Source organism: Emydura macquarii, unplaced genomic scaffold (assembly GCF_026122565.2).
Source record: "Emydura macquarii macquarii isolate MOO-44397 ecotype Brisbane River unplaced genomic scaffold, CSIRO-AGI_Emac_v2 contig_18, whole genome shotgun sequence".
Lineage (NCBI taxonomy): Eukaryota > Metazoa > Chordata > Testudines > Chelidae > Emydura > Emydura macquarii.
In genome coordinates this window covers 2,678,070-2,693,389 of record NW_027130155.1, presented here as the reverse complement: position 1 = coordinate 2,693,389, position 15,320 = coordinate 2,678,070, and the positions used below count along the sequence as shown (strand labels likewise).

The following is a 15,320-nucleotide window of genomic DNA, read 5'->3' as shown; positions in this document are numbered from 1 at the left end:
GTGGCTGCATGCTCCATTCCTGCCAGCCACTACCACCTTGCTGCACTGTGTGTGCTGCAGGCCAGAGTGAGGGCACCGAGGGCTGGCGGCAGCATGCACACAGCGCTGCAAAGTGAGAGGGAAGGCAGAAGCAGGGCTCGCAGCTGCTGCCACCGCCTCACCAACCCCACAGGCAGCAGAGAAAGAGCTGACCCCAGGAGCAGGAGGTGGTGGCAGCAGCAGCAATTCAGAGTCAGTGTCAGGCTGGAAACAGCTCGATCCTCTTGGGCTTGTGTTGGGTGGGCTTGGGTCCAGATCAGGGCTGGGTCTGAACTGGACCTAAAATTTAGACCTGAGTAGACCTCTGATGAGAGCTGCCTGCCACTGAGACAGATTCCCAGCTGCCTCTGCTGATGAGTCTCTCTGTCCCAGCTAAACATCAGACCACACAATTCTCATAGCTCTTTACCCTTCCCTCCCTATCATCCCAGCTCAAACATCCAAATGAGTTAACCAAAGACTATATCCATCCCTAAAATCGTGAGATAACCCACTGAAACCTAAACCTGCCTCCCCTCCCACCCTCCCAGTGCATGGGGCTGCATGGGAGGGAAAACCATACTACAGCAGGAGCAGAGCTGGAATTGCCTTTTGCCCTTCCTCCGCTCAGCCTAAAAGCAGGGGGCAGCTCTTCCCTCCCTTCCAGGCTTCTTACCACCAGTGGAGCTACCTTTGGCCCAGCACGACACCAAACTGAACTATAATTAATCAGGAGGGGCAAGAAGTCCCTGGCATACATCCTGGGAAACCCACAGCAAACCTAGCACAGCCAGTCACCACCACCTTTTGAGACTCTCTGGATGGTAGGTGACCTAAGGGGGTGGGACCGACAGCTGATCTGAATTTATTTAATGTATTTATTTGTATGTAATGTACATGTAGAACACAAGAGAATTCAGACTCCATTTCATCTTCTTAGGAGTCAGCAATCTCAGCTGCAAATTTATTACAGGGAGAATGCAGCTTCTTGGAAAGGTTATGATTTAATCCAAAATTGACATCTTAAAAGCATTCTTGAAGCAATATTGGAAGCCCTTTGATTTAAAACCCTGTGGGCAGATCATAAAAGGAAAATAAATAAGTTAGTAAAAAGAAAGAAGATAGAAGAAGAGAGTGATTGAGGTAATACCAATAGTTCAGTAAGGTCTGAGTCACGGAGAAGAGGAGGTGATAGCCTTGCTCTGAATCAGCTGAATGAAGAATGTTGGAGGGTCATGCAGAAAAGGAGCTGAAACATGAAATAGACCAAATGGATTTAATCTATTTATGGGAATGAAATGCGAGAGATGAGAGAGACCGTAGAAGCCAAAATAAAGCCAACCATTTGAATGCCCAGAATTATGTGGGCAGGATTTTGGACACTCCAGGCTTGCATGCCTCATCCCTTGGATACATGCACATGTCAGGACAGTGCCTCACACAATGGGCAGCCCAGCTGGCTTCTCTGTGCTACTGCAATATAAATGTTTAATAATAATAAATATTTGTATGTACAAAATTAAGTCTGGACAAATACTTGGGCAATACACATTTACGGGAGCTCAAGCTAATAGAAGTTTCTGCAGACTTGACTCTTGAGATCTTCACATACTGTACCAAACTATTAAGGATCAGAGTGTGCCAGACAAACTCAGCCACATGTTAAGTTCGGTGAGCCTTCTTGCCACTCTAGGGAGAGTTTGTGGGAGGACAGGGCTTCAAGAGGTGCATTTTTGTTATAGAGTTTGATCTTGAAATTAAGCAAAAACAACACAAGAGTTTGACTGCTTAACAGAACATGCCAAAAACAACTGATTATTTTTTACCACACAGCACATGGTGTTCTTGTGCTTTAGGGTAAGCAGATAGGTCTATAACATATAATTTCTTAGCAGTGTAAAGAACATATAGTACAAATTCCATTCACAAGAGAAGACAGAAGCAGGTTGAATAGCTAGGAGAGATGGGTAGACTGAAATCCCTCTGGCTAGTTTATGAACACGGGGGTAGTGCAATGTGTACACTTCCCCTGCATGCTGAGGTGTTCCCAATGCAGCCTGCTCCCTCATCTCTGCAAGTTATTGCAGGGGATGGTATTCGTGTCAGAGCTCCACATTTCTCTGTTCCCTTATGAGTATTAAAGACGCTGGGAGGGTGCAGTCTCCATACATCCCAGAGCACAGAGCTGCTATAGCATTTGGTGCCTTCATGGAGGAGAGGGAGTCTACAGGAAGGAAGTCTCCTTCTGCACTACAGCAAGACAGAATCTGCCCCTGTATTTGTGTTCATAAACTACACGTAGGGATTTCAAACCACCCACTTCTTGTGGCTATTTGACCTGCTTCTGTCTTCTGTTCTGAAAGGGTTTTGTATGATATGTTCTTTATGCTGCTAAAGAATTATGTGCTATATGCCAGCCTGCTTATTCAGAAGCTAAGAACTCCATGTGCTATGTGCTAAAATAAAATTTTGCAGATTCCCACAGAGAAAATGTTGGTGTGCATCGTTACACAACCAAGCTCTTAACTAAGTCATATGGTCCCTGTTAAATTTCAGTATCGAACTCCATATGAAAAAACCCACCCCTTGAATAGATTTTATTTTGCAATAATTGAAATTTACAGGCACAGTGAAAAATTAAATACTTTTTATTGAGTTGTGAATCTTGGAGGTGATTAGTCTTGCCTCTCACATATGAGATAGAACCCAATTGCATCTAGTAGCTATAGAAAAAACTGATAAATGTATGCTCCAATCTTCTAGATGTATTCACATTTGATCCAAAATGTTACTACATTAAAGCAAGTTAGAAAAAGAAACGTTCAGACCTACAAATATTCATTATTCATAGTCACAATATGCTGTACATTAGAGATGAGCTCAAGCCTCAACATCTGGATCTGGAATGCTCAAGAGTTTGGGTGTAGCTGGATCTAGGGTTTTGTTTTGGCTTATTACACACAGCATGCATAGCAAATTATGAGGAGAAAACATGAAGTAGTAGTTGTGACAAATAATTTGTGAATAATGTGCAAGCTGGAATACATTTATGTGAATAATTCTTCCAATAACCCTGTTTGCAGATAACTCACAAGCAGAAAAAGTCTAAATTCATTTAATGAATTATTCACTGCAAATTTTTTGCCTTGTTCCAGTTAAGATACTGGTCATTTTAGACTCAAAAGAAAAGAAAAAGGAAGAGGACTTCTAACCTTCATGTAGAATTAAAATTAACAAAGTAGTGAACTCCCAAGGCCGTATAGTTCAAGTTCTCTTTGAACATTATAGAGCTGTGCGTTCCATGATATACTATATCAGCAATAGTCAGCGATAATTATACTTTAATTAGCGATACAGACCAGTGTGTCTGTATGAGGTATCACGGACAGTTTTATCTATGAAGCTTGAAAAGAGGACTTCACTGTACAACTACCTGAAAGATTTCTAAAACATTTTCAAACAAGACAAGTGCTGTGATTCATAGCAAAGGGACGCAGTTTGTTCAGGTGCTTAAAAAATGATGGTTCACTTTTTATAACTAATTTAAATGAGTCAGATTCTCCATTAAAAATATAATACACTAGTTCTCTGGAAATGTATAAGCACCTCTGCATTTTTGTTTATAGCTGATGTAGCTGATTTACACCAGCTGGGGATATGGTCCTCTGGAAATAAGCCAATTTACAGCAACTGAGGTTCTAATCCTCTTCTTTTTTTGGGGGTGGGGGTGGGGGGGAGGAGTTGGCGATTAATCAATTTTAAATAAATTTAGCATTATAGTACACTACGTGGGAGCTCTCAGACCTATTACGTGTTCATCTTACTGCTATAAAAACACCACATAGAACATTGCATTCCTATAGCACAATCCGACTGTAGATCTCAAAGCACTTATATATAATGAATTAAGTTTCCCAATATTCCTGTGAAGTCAGTAAGCATTATTATTCCTATTTTATAGATGAGGAAATTGAAATACAGAAAGTGACTTTGTCCTGACAAACAATCAATCTGTAGGAGTCAGGAATAGAACCCAGCTCTTCTGGCTCCTAGGACTAAGGGGCTACAAGCTCATGCTTTCTCACTTTATGGAGCCTGGTTTTCAGGGGAACATTATGAGTTTAGCTTGTTGCAGTTTGCTGGATAACTTTTGCAATCCTTTACTAGAGAAGGAGAAATTCTGTTTAACCAAGTAGAGGTGACATTTGAAGGATCCTGTTCGGTATCATGTTTTCTTGTGTTGTAAAGTATTGTGTTAGTCTTGGTAATCATAAATATATAACAGAATGTCATGACTCCTCTCCTCTGGGTTTTCATTTCTGGAAAGCCCCTTGAGTGGCAGGACTTAATTATGTGGAACCACACCAATGTAATGTGCCATGAGGTTTTGCAAAAATACTCTATGACAGGATTTTGATTAGATTAACTCTGAAACAACATCAATGTTCTGAACTCTGTCCCTGGAGGCTGCCATTTGACAGGCTTACCAGGATGCATATCTTTTCCAATCCAAATTTGACTGTAATTAAAAAAATTCTTATGGAGGGCCATGAATTCTGCATGAAGCCAAATTCTGATATTTTTTTAATGTGGCTGAGTAGACGAGACACCATTGTCCATCGCAAGTGTACGTTTTAAGACAGACCACTACGGTAACATGTCAAAACAGTCACCTCTTTTGTGATGTGTTCCAATCTTCAATCTGGCTATTTTTGATGTACGGATTCTCTCTCTTTTTTTTCTTTCTTGCTGCTTCTAGGATTAAAGGCTTCTCTCCAGAGACTGCAGCTTGAGTATGTGGATGTTGTCTTTGCAAATCGACCAGACAATAATACCCCCATGGAAGGTTAGTGAGAGCTTTAATAAAAGATTTTAATGTGTTTGATTCTGGCTCAAAGGTTTATACCAATTATGGTAGAAAATGAAAATCTATTAAATATTCAGGTGAAGTAAATTAAATATAAAACACTTCACTCTAGAGACCTTGGAGACCTTAAAATTTACACTTATTCTAAATGCATTCATCTCTCTTAAAAAGGAAAGTATTGAGGATTTTTTTTATATCCATGTGGTGGCTTTAATGCTGTTTATTTCTTTTTTCTGATTTCATTAAACACATCTGAAATGAATTTGTGTTTGAACCTTGTGCCGAACTTCTTCATGCCAAACTTCATGCCAAATGAAATCTGCCTGTCTCATCCTGTATTCTAATAAATCTTCTGCCCTGATTTTCAGGATGTACCTATGATATTAAGTTTTAAATGATTTCTGAGGTGCTAATGAACATGTTTTTAAAGTCTAATGGGTACAAGGCCCCCTCTCTTCAATGCTAAGGGAAATCTTAGTTTTGACTTGACCAGTTTAGCATGCGTTAAAGGTAGTGTGCCTTGTCTATGCTAGACGTTTACAACATGTTAGTTAACACATGTTAGTTGACACAAGCTAACATCATACTTTTAAATCCTAGTCTCGACAAGTCCATAGTTGACACACTCACTGTTACATTCAGTGGGGGAAAATGATTCTGGCCACTGCTATTCCTCGCTATTCCTGTCCTTCAGTTGTCTGATTTGCATGCACAAATATGGTAATTAGATATGTATATTAGAAACAGCCTTCTGAAAATATGGCCTTTAAATTATAATTAAGCTACAAAGTTAGCATCCTATTGTATGGGGACAGTTAACACTTCTCTTAGATGTCAGGTGTTTTTCAAGCTAACGTGGCCCTACACAGATACAAATTCAGAATATTATCTTCTTAACCATTAGAACTAAAACTTAATTAAAAAAAAAACAAACAAAACATGCAGTCTGCAGAATCTGAATCTGTCATGGGTGGTAGAATAACTACATCAAACAGCCCAGGAATTTGACAACCCTGTTCTAAATTGTTAGCTTGAATTTTGGAGGTTTTGATGCCCATTTATTAACCAAGACAGGATCCAGTTTGAACTCTAGGCGGATTACATTAGTGTTACACTGACTGACAACTCCCTGCAGCTATAGGTTTAGGAGACTGGTCTAAGATTTTAAGACCATTGGACATTTACTAATAGGTGATAAAGTCAAAGAATATGACATGTTATATCTTGGAGGCAGAAATAACCTTTTTGCTCAGTCAATTGTAATATAATACAAGAAAGGGTTAGAGAGTATTTTATGTGTAAACATGTTTTGGCTGCTCTCAGTTATGGCCTTCATATTCTTTATTGAACAGAAAAAGAAGAAATCACAAGTGACTTTCTGAGTCACTATTATTGTTGTCAGCTGTATTTAGAAAGTGTCTGGGCCTAGCTCAGAAAAGAACCTGTTCTTTTAAGAACAATTTACCAACTTATCCTTCAGCAGAATTGAATATCCTGTGTTGCCTATATTAGAGCACAGTAGACAGAGGCAAATATTGCAAAACTTTGCCATGAATATTTGGTTCCGTCTTCTAAATAAATTCACTTTGACTACATTTATACTTCTTTTGTGTTCACTTTCTGGGAATATTCTAAGAAATGAGTTTATTGGTCATGAAGTTCATGCAAACAGCAAATTTTAAGTAATTAATGGACCTTATTTGTGGGTAGTGAATTCTGAAGTTGTAAACATGACGAGCCAGAAACCTGATTCTAAGAGTTATGTTCATTCAGCATAGGCACAGAGACTGTCTTTTTGTCATGTGTTCCACAGAATCTAACACAGTATGGTCCTGGTCCATGACTGGGACTCCTGGGTACCACCTGAATACAGACAGTAAATAATAATGAAACATTATAGAGTCTACGTATCCAAACAAAACTAACCAACTCAACTAAAATTTTGAATATTTACAATGTACTGTTTGAATGGGCTTCAGATAAAAATTTCATCAAGTAATTCTGAATAATTGTTGAATTTGAGAGAGTTGTAAGCTATTTGACAACAGATTGCAAACAGAAAATAGATGAATGTACAAGATGAATAGACAAGATGTTCACTGTGAATTCTTTATCCAACTTTGCTATAGAGTGCAAAACCTCTACAACCAAATTGGAAATTCATCCATTTAACAACTCTGTAAGAGCAGTTTCCATAGATTTATAGATTCATAGATTCCAAGGCCAGAAGGGACCATTGTGATCATCTAGTCTGACCTCCTGTATAACACAGGACATAGAACTTCCCCCAAAGCAATTCCGAGAGCAGATCTTTTAGAAAAACAACCAATCTTGATTTAAAAATGAACCTTATGACTAATTACTCTCACTGTTAAAAATGTATCCCTTATTTCCAGTCTGAATTTGTCTAGGTTCACCTTCCAGCCATGGGTTCATATTATACCTTTCTCTGCTATATGGAAGAGCCCATTATCTAATATTTGTTCCCCATGTAGGTAATTATAGACGTAATCAAGTCACCCCTTAACCTTTTTGTTAAGCTAAATTGATGGAGATCCTTGGGTCTATCACTGTAAGGCACGTTTTCTAACCCTTTAATCATTCTTGTGACTCTTCTGTGAACGCTCTCCAATTTATGAACATCCTTCCTGAAATGTGGACACCGGAACTGGACACAGTATTCCAGCAGCTGTCGCACCAGTGCCAAATCTAGAGGTTAAATAACCTCTCTACTCCAACTTGAGATTCCTCTGTTTATACGTTCAAGAATTGCATTAACCCCTTTGACCACAACATCATATTGGGAGCTCCTGTTCAGCTGATTTTCTACCATGACCCCCAAATCTTTTTCAGAGTCACTGCTTCCCAGGACAGAATCCCCCATCCTGTAAGTATGGCCTACATTCTTTGTTCCTAGATGTACACATTTACATTTAGCCATATTAAAACATTAATGCATTAGCATCCCTCAGTGGACGGGTTTAGTCTCTACTTAGATGGATTATCAGCTACCTGGTGCCTGAACTGGAATAAGAGACCAATGGAGCTGCAGAAGTTTGAATGCTGATACGAATGATCTTGAGGCTCCACTTTCTCAGTTATATTCTGCCTCACAGGATGAACTGAGTATTTATTGAATATGAGTATTTAGTTCACTGTTGTGTACCAGAATTTTCCTTAAGCTAATTGTACCCTCTCAACTTCGTTTAGTCCTCCCATGGGGATGTAAAAAGTGGTTAAAAACCAAAGTCTAAGAGGAAAACAAATAAATGCTGCTTTTGTAGTGAGGTCACACCATCCATTCTGACTGTGTGCTTCCTCTCATGCCAAACATCTCATGATGGTTATCTCATGTAATCTGCAACTCCAGCCTCAACTGTAAGAAGCAGAGCTCAGCTGCTAGAAAAGCCAGAATCTGATAAGTGTTGTAACCCCTGAGACTTGAAAACAGTTCCTTGGGGATTTAACTCTTCCTCTCTCCTTCCTGGTGGACTTAATCTTCACTGAAAACCAAGGGCTTCATGATGGCCAGAACGTAGTTGGAAAGTTATCTTTCCTCCTGCCATATCTAAGAAAACACACACTCTTAAAAGAAAAAGATCCATTGTTAATGCCACTTCATCCCTGTCAGACACCTAGTCTACTGTTCCATCTGACAATATCTCTTTTAAGTGCATGAGTTGCTCTCCCACTAAGCCAGTTAAGCCTGCCTGCCTCTCACCTGGATCTTTCTACTACTCTGCAATGTCGCCAACGAGCTCTCACAGTACAGACCTAAGTAAACAGACTTATCTAATGAGGACAGGCTCAGAGAAGAAGTTCCTGACCTGTCTGTGTTTTGTCCTCCAAGACCTGCCTGTCTCAAGCCAAAATACCACTGAGCTGCTGCCCTCATTGGATCCTAAGTTATTTCATACAATGCAGTAGGGCAATTGTGCAATGCCAGGCAGGCAGTGGAAGGAATTCCTTCCTGAACCCACAAGTTCATTCTCTAGATGGAATGACCATAGAGCAGATTAACTGCATGGGAAGGATTGTTAGCGTAGTCTGTGCTAAAATGTGTCACAACCCCTTTTGGCTCTAATGACAGCTTATATTCATCTATTGATAGAAAAGTAAATGATGCCATTTGAATCATTAAAGACAACCTGCATTATAAGTGTCAGCTGAATTATAGTTCCGCTTCAGCATTCTATAACCCTAGGTTATAAGGCAGGATTTCTAGAGAGGGGAGTTTGGGGGAGGGATTTGACTATGAATGGTGTAGTGTTTACTCTTTTCATGTACTTTTTTTTTTAATGGTTCACCCAGCAAGCTTTTTCTATCCCACAGCATCTGTTGAGCCATCTGTCATATCTGCAATATCTGGCATGCACAATGCATGTTAAACTTCCTTGGAAAAAAATATAAACCCACAGTCATTCCTGATTCCTACTCCTTATTTATTCATGTTTTTCCCAATATTCCCAATGTTAGTACCCAAGTAAATAAAATTATCCTTTGCTTGCTCATTTCCATAATACAGAGCACAGTGAAACAAACCTTTGAAACAAATAATTATCCATTCACAACAGTGATAAGAAATTCCTTCTATCATGCACAGTTATATAGGGTCGAGAGAATGGCAGGATACGCAGCTAGAATTTAACTGTAAGGACACACTAGTTTTTTTTTTAAGGAAGTCAGTGGTTTCAAAGTTTCAGGCACATTCTTCAGTTATTGTTCTTTTCTTTAAAGCTGTAATGGTTTTCCTAGGGTGCTGCTTTGATTCCAGTGGAAAGTGGTTTATAGACTGTAAAAGAGTGTGTGCATACCATCAGGCTGTGAGGTAAATTCAGTGATCTTAAGGCATTCATTGTTTACAGTACCAGTGGCCAAAATGTCAGGAATGTTATCATGTTGTTGCTTTATGGATGGCCAAAATGTAGGGAATTTTATCTGTCAAGAAATGGTAAATTTAAAAAATGCCTTAAAACTATTGAGTTTCTCCCTTAGTGTGCATTGTTTTGCAGCCCATCAAAAGAATAAATCCAGAAATCCAACTCCAGTATGCTGTATTCTTGAACTAGGGCCAGGTGAATTGGGTCAGGAATAAGTACCGACCTTCTGTATTAGAACTCAATTTAAAAGTTCTGAAATTTTAACTTTTATTTTCCCTACCTCTTCTTTAACCAGGACTGCCAAAATACTGCAGAAGGTCATTCTTGGGGTATTGCCAGACTGATTGGTAACAGGAATCATCAGAAATCCTGAGTTAGAATCAATTCTCATAAGATTCTTAGCCATATTTTTGTTGATGCAGGAGGTTCTGATAGTTCAGAGGAAGCAACCAAAATTCTGAATCTGAACTCTAAACCTTTTTGGGATTTGCCAATCATTATTCAAACACCTTCCTTTGCCTCAGTTTTCCCTTCTGTAAAATGGAAATAATGATGTTTGCCTCTTTTCTAAAGTGCTTTGAAATCTTCTGACAAAAAGTTCTATAACCTCTTATCTCACTACTCTAAAATATTTTTTTGTTTTGTTTTGGATTGTTTATAAATATTTGTTGTTCAGGATGACAAAATGAGAATATAAAACTGATTAGGTAAACAAAGTGCTGGCAAATGCCACACAAATAATGTCAGAATTCACTTTAATTCTCCTCATCTGCGCTACCTGTGCTATTCATCTACGTGATCTCTCCAGACAAGAGAATTTCCAGGTTTGGAGAATTTTATGTAGGGTATATGGTCTTGTGAAATAAACACATTTTTTGAGAGATTGGAATAAAATAATCTAATTCAATGTGCCTGTGACCTAGAACAGGTTTGAACCTTTGGAGCACTCCAGAGTTTCTCATTGAATCATACAAATTAGAGAGGAAAAAATCTGAGTCATCTAGTCCATCCTCTGCCAAAGTTTGATTGCTCCCAATGTGTTCAATCAGTTTAAATTCTTATGTTAGGAAGCGCATTGGACAGCTCAATCTTACATTTTTATCAGAAGACTAATTAATTTACATTCAGAAAATCAGTTGGTGCAGATGATTGTAGTCTCCAAGGAGACAGACAAAAGTTTGTTAATCTAAAAAGCTGAGACTCATAGTTACTGTTAAGTCATTTTTCTGTACCGGTGAAGGGGTGGACTAGGCCCAGAGGCCCCTGCTGGAGGCCTCAGGATCCTGTCACACCCCTCCCAGGAAAGGAGCAGTGGAGAAGTCCTCCAAGCAGCCTATAGTGGCTGCAGGGGAAGAAGCCAATCAGAGAGGCTGCAGGGAGCAGCCAGTCAGGAACTAGGAGGGTCATATAAAAGGAGTTGCAGAGCCAGAGCCAGTCAGTTCTATGCTGGAGCTGGAGGAGTGCATGTGGTGCTCCAGGCTGGCCAAAGGGAACAGCAGCACCAGTGCTAGCAGGGAATGGGGGAGTGGGGAAGAGTGCTGGCTGGCTGGCTGGCTGGCTGACTGGCTGGCTGGCTGCCTGCCTGCTGGGCCTTAATGTAAAAGAGCCCTGAGGTAAGGGTGAAGCATCAGGGAAGGCTGGGACTGTGGGGAAGTGGCGTACTCTTGGGCAGGGATAAAGTCCTGGAAGGGGAACTGAACTGTCAAGAGACCCAGCTGGAGAGCTGAGGCCTGCACAGACTGAAGAGGAGGAAACCATTGCCTCCAGGGAGGAAGCCCTGAGGGTACAGCCAGGACTACTTAAAGTCTGCAGACACACCATTGATCAGAACCTGTTTGTAATTAAAGTAATTCCATATCAGGGGCAGTACTCAACCCACATTTATTTATGAAAGGCTCAAATTAGTTCAGATAATAACTAATCCTCTTGTTTCCCTTCTTCTCAGTCCCCAAATATGGTCATTGTTCCGTTCCCCACACCCCTCTGAGACTCTCCAAAGTGTCAGGTCCTCTTTTTACCTTTCCCTACAGCCCTCTAACTGCCTTCCCTCCCTCCTCTTCTCTCTCTCTGACTAAAAAACATACAGGGGATAGGCCGTGTGCCATGTGAATTACAGCTACTAAGTTTGCTAGTGCAGACAGTGTCTAATAGGCTCCTCATTTTTGTGAGTGATCTCTACAAATGCAGAGCCCACAATGTTCAGTTCAGGCAGCCTCTCTGTTTGGCTCTCTGTTCCCAGTGAAGATTGCAAGAGTTCTGTAATGACAAGTACTGTGTGGCAGAATAAAAAAAATAGTAGCATAATGTTTTAGAAGAACCTAGAAATCTCTATCTGATTTCACAGAAATATCTAAATAAGTAGAGAGAGGCCCTGGCCAAAACCCCAAGTCAAGATCTGGATCTGAATTTGCAGCTCAGAACTATCTATATAGTGGTCGGATGTTGCGCACTAAATGTAAACACTCCAAAATTTGGTAAAGTTCAGTACAAATCCAAGACTCCTTGTCAGAGATCATTTTTCTCTTTTGTAAAATGATTTTTCTTTTTTTAATGATTGTTGTTATTCCTTTTGAAAAAGAAACAATTCCTTGATGACAAAAACAAGTATCTAGGCTTCTGGATGGGTAAATGCATTTTTGAAGCTCCAGGCATCATTAATCAGGTTTGGTTTATCATCTTATAACTCTATAGTGTATAATTTTATACAAGAGGCCTTTTAGGAGACTAGCAACTCAGTTATCCATGTTCTAACACAGGGATTTAGCAATTTACAGTTTTAAGCAGCAATAACCAAACTAAAAAATGTACTAGCTCTTTACATTGAAAATAATTGTAAACAACCTACAGAAATGAATCTTGGGAATTTGCATTTCTTTTTTGAAAATAAAGTATTTCTGGATTTCCATGGAGGAAGCTCCTCCTCTGTGGAAGAACCTATGGAAGGTGCACTGAAAGAGGAAATCCCTCTAAGGATCCCTTTGCAGAGTTCATGCTCTGCCATTCCTTTGGAAAGGGCAGGAGAGTGCGGGTTAGGCTGGAGGGCCAATCCCCAGCTCATAAGGATTTACAGGAGGCCTGAGCCATCTTTGTGGAAGTGCTTTGCCTCTGCACCAGCTCTGGCTTCCTGAAGCCACTGTTCCATTGGAGCCATGCTACTGGGGATTTCAACTTCTGTGGTTGCCTCCATGAAAAGGGGTGCGCTCCCAAAAAGGTACTACAATACAACCCCTGGGTGTATTATTTTTACTGCTTAAGATTCATAGAGCTGAAGTGGGGACAGTGTGCATCTGCCCTGCCATGGGCTAACCACTCCTCTCCCCTGCCAGCCTCGTCTCCGCCCCTTACTCCTACATGGACCTGAGACCCATGGGGAAGGGTTGGTTGCTCAGAAGTAGCTGAGCCCTGCTTCCACACATGAGTGAGATGATCAGTGTGGAATACGTCCTCTCTGTTCAGACAGAGGAAGGCTGGGCCTTGGGAAGGAAGATGTAATGGAGACCACACCTTCTCTTCTTTCATGTCTCAGGGAGACAGGCAGGGGGGAGGACATCTCCTGTGACTAATAAGACAAAAGAAACAACAAAGAATGCTACATGGTTTTTATATTTATTATGCCCCTCGTGTCATGGGATTTTTTTAAAAGACAGTTTTTGTAGCAGGGGTTACAGAAATAGGGGGTGAGGAGGGAGAAGAATATTTTTCTAGCTACAAAATAAAGCACTTTTGTTCATATTTATCAAGTGGAAAGTTATGCTGCTATTATTCTGGGACAATGGGTTTCAGACTCGTTGCCCAAGCTTTGGAATGAGGTATTACTCTCTATTGTGCAAGGAAAAGCTTCATGGAATCGGAATTCACTTTGAATTTTGATAAGATGTGGCAGCTCACCTGTACCACAGTGTTACATATAAGAGTTGGTGTTAGCTGTAGAAGAATCAAAAGGCACCCACTTGCAATTTCTTAACAATATGCTTGTATTCAGCAGAGGAGGAGAGATTCCAGGAGTGTAAAATCAGAACAGTAGCTTAGCAGCCAATACCCTTCTCTGCAGCTGAGAACAAACTGGTTAATAGGAATACAGGTGCAAGCAGATAAACAACTTTTGCTGTTGAAGCCTAGTCACCTCTAGTCAACTAGAAAATAGCAGCTCACATGAGTCCCAGTTTAGCCCATGTCTATTCATTCTGAGGATTAAGGCCCTGGCCCAACATTTGAAACACACAAGGGGATTGCTGCACTCACATAGCTTTATTGAAGTCAATGAGGCTCTGCACAGGCACAGTGGTCTGCCCACACATGGTAGGATCAGGGCTAACTCTTTAGGTGCTAGATTGAAATATTGTGCAAAGCACATACTAGCAATACTTTTATTTCTAATACATCACAGGATTCAGAGATTAATAACATGGATTCCAAAATGTATAGCAATTGCTTGTGTGCTGTGTACACAACAGCATTTATTTACAAAAGGGGAGGAAATTTTTACATGATTTGTGGTATAAATATTTGGGGCTCATTTTCTTACTTTAAGTAGTAGGATTAAGTAAATTATTTCTGTTAATTATAAAATAATTATTTTTTTCATTTCATCTCCTGCCTTTCACACTTCTTATAATATACTGCTTATTTTGGGCTAATTTTTGCTTAATAAATAATAGTAATATAATAAATGAATAACAAAAATAGAAGCCTTTGGCCTTTCATCTGAGATATCTAAGTAGTTCACAAACATCCATAACCTCTGTAGTAGCAGAGGCACAGGGATCAAGATTTGACCCATAAGAAATAACTTTAAGCAAATTCAAAATTATTGCAGTCTGGAGGGGACTCTGTTCCACATTCTAAATAATCATTTATTTACAACTGATCAACAACTTCCACCCCCAAACCTGATAGCCACTGTTTATGTAGGACCCTGACATGTTTATGTTCTCTTGTGCAGGCAGCCATCTTGCTAACAGAGGAAGCAAAGGTTGCATCACTGAGGTTGCATTTGTTAGACAAGATTACACACTTTGCCATGCTGACTTGTGTTCTATTGTTTTAAAGGCTAGGGAGGAATAAAAGTCATCATTCACCAAAGAGGATGTGAGAGAGAGGTTAGAAAACAGAACATTATCCTCAAACTGCCAAGAAGATATTACTGCAATAAAGAATAAACAAAACCATCATTTAAAAGCAGGCACTCTTTGAATGATTATTTATCATAAAACCTACTGTTTGAACATATTCAAAATTCTTTCACCATTCAGTGCCAAGTGAGTTACCCGTTCATCATGCTGTTTACTGGAGCAAAGTACGCTCACAAATAAATTTAATTAGGCCTTTAAAGTGATAACATGTTACCGATGAAAAAATAAGCTGTATATAAAGAAACAGAAGCATGGCAAAAGGGATAGTTTCTAGTTCTGAGAGATTTCTTCTTGGAGTACAGATGGGGACTTCATGTTCATCTGCTTCTCAGTACCTGCAGAAGAAATCCTTAACTCCAAGATTTTCAGAGCAATCTATCTGCCAAGCTCCTTTGCTTGATCCCTTTACAAAGAGGATGAGAA

General features: G+C 39.9%; 1 protein-coding gene across 5 annotated transcripts in view; it reads left to right on the top strand.

The window, feature by feature from the left end:
* The window catches only part of KCNAB1 (potassium voltage-gated channel subfamily A regulatory beta subunit 1), a 214,806-nt gene that overhangs the window by 180,013 nt on the left and 19,473 nt on the right, over positions 1–15,320 (top strand). For all 5 annotated transcript variants that reach the window (XM_067548647.1, XM_067548405.1, XM_067548487.1 and 2 more), the window contains one exon: positions 4,778–4,864. In XM_067548647.1, the coding sequence (XP_067404748.1) occupies positions 4,778–4,864 (87 nt within the window). The remainder of the gene's footprint in view (positions 1–4,777; positions 4,865–15,320) is intronic.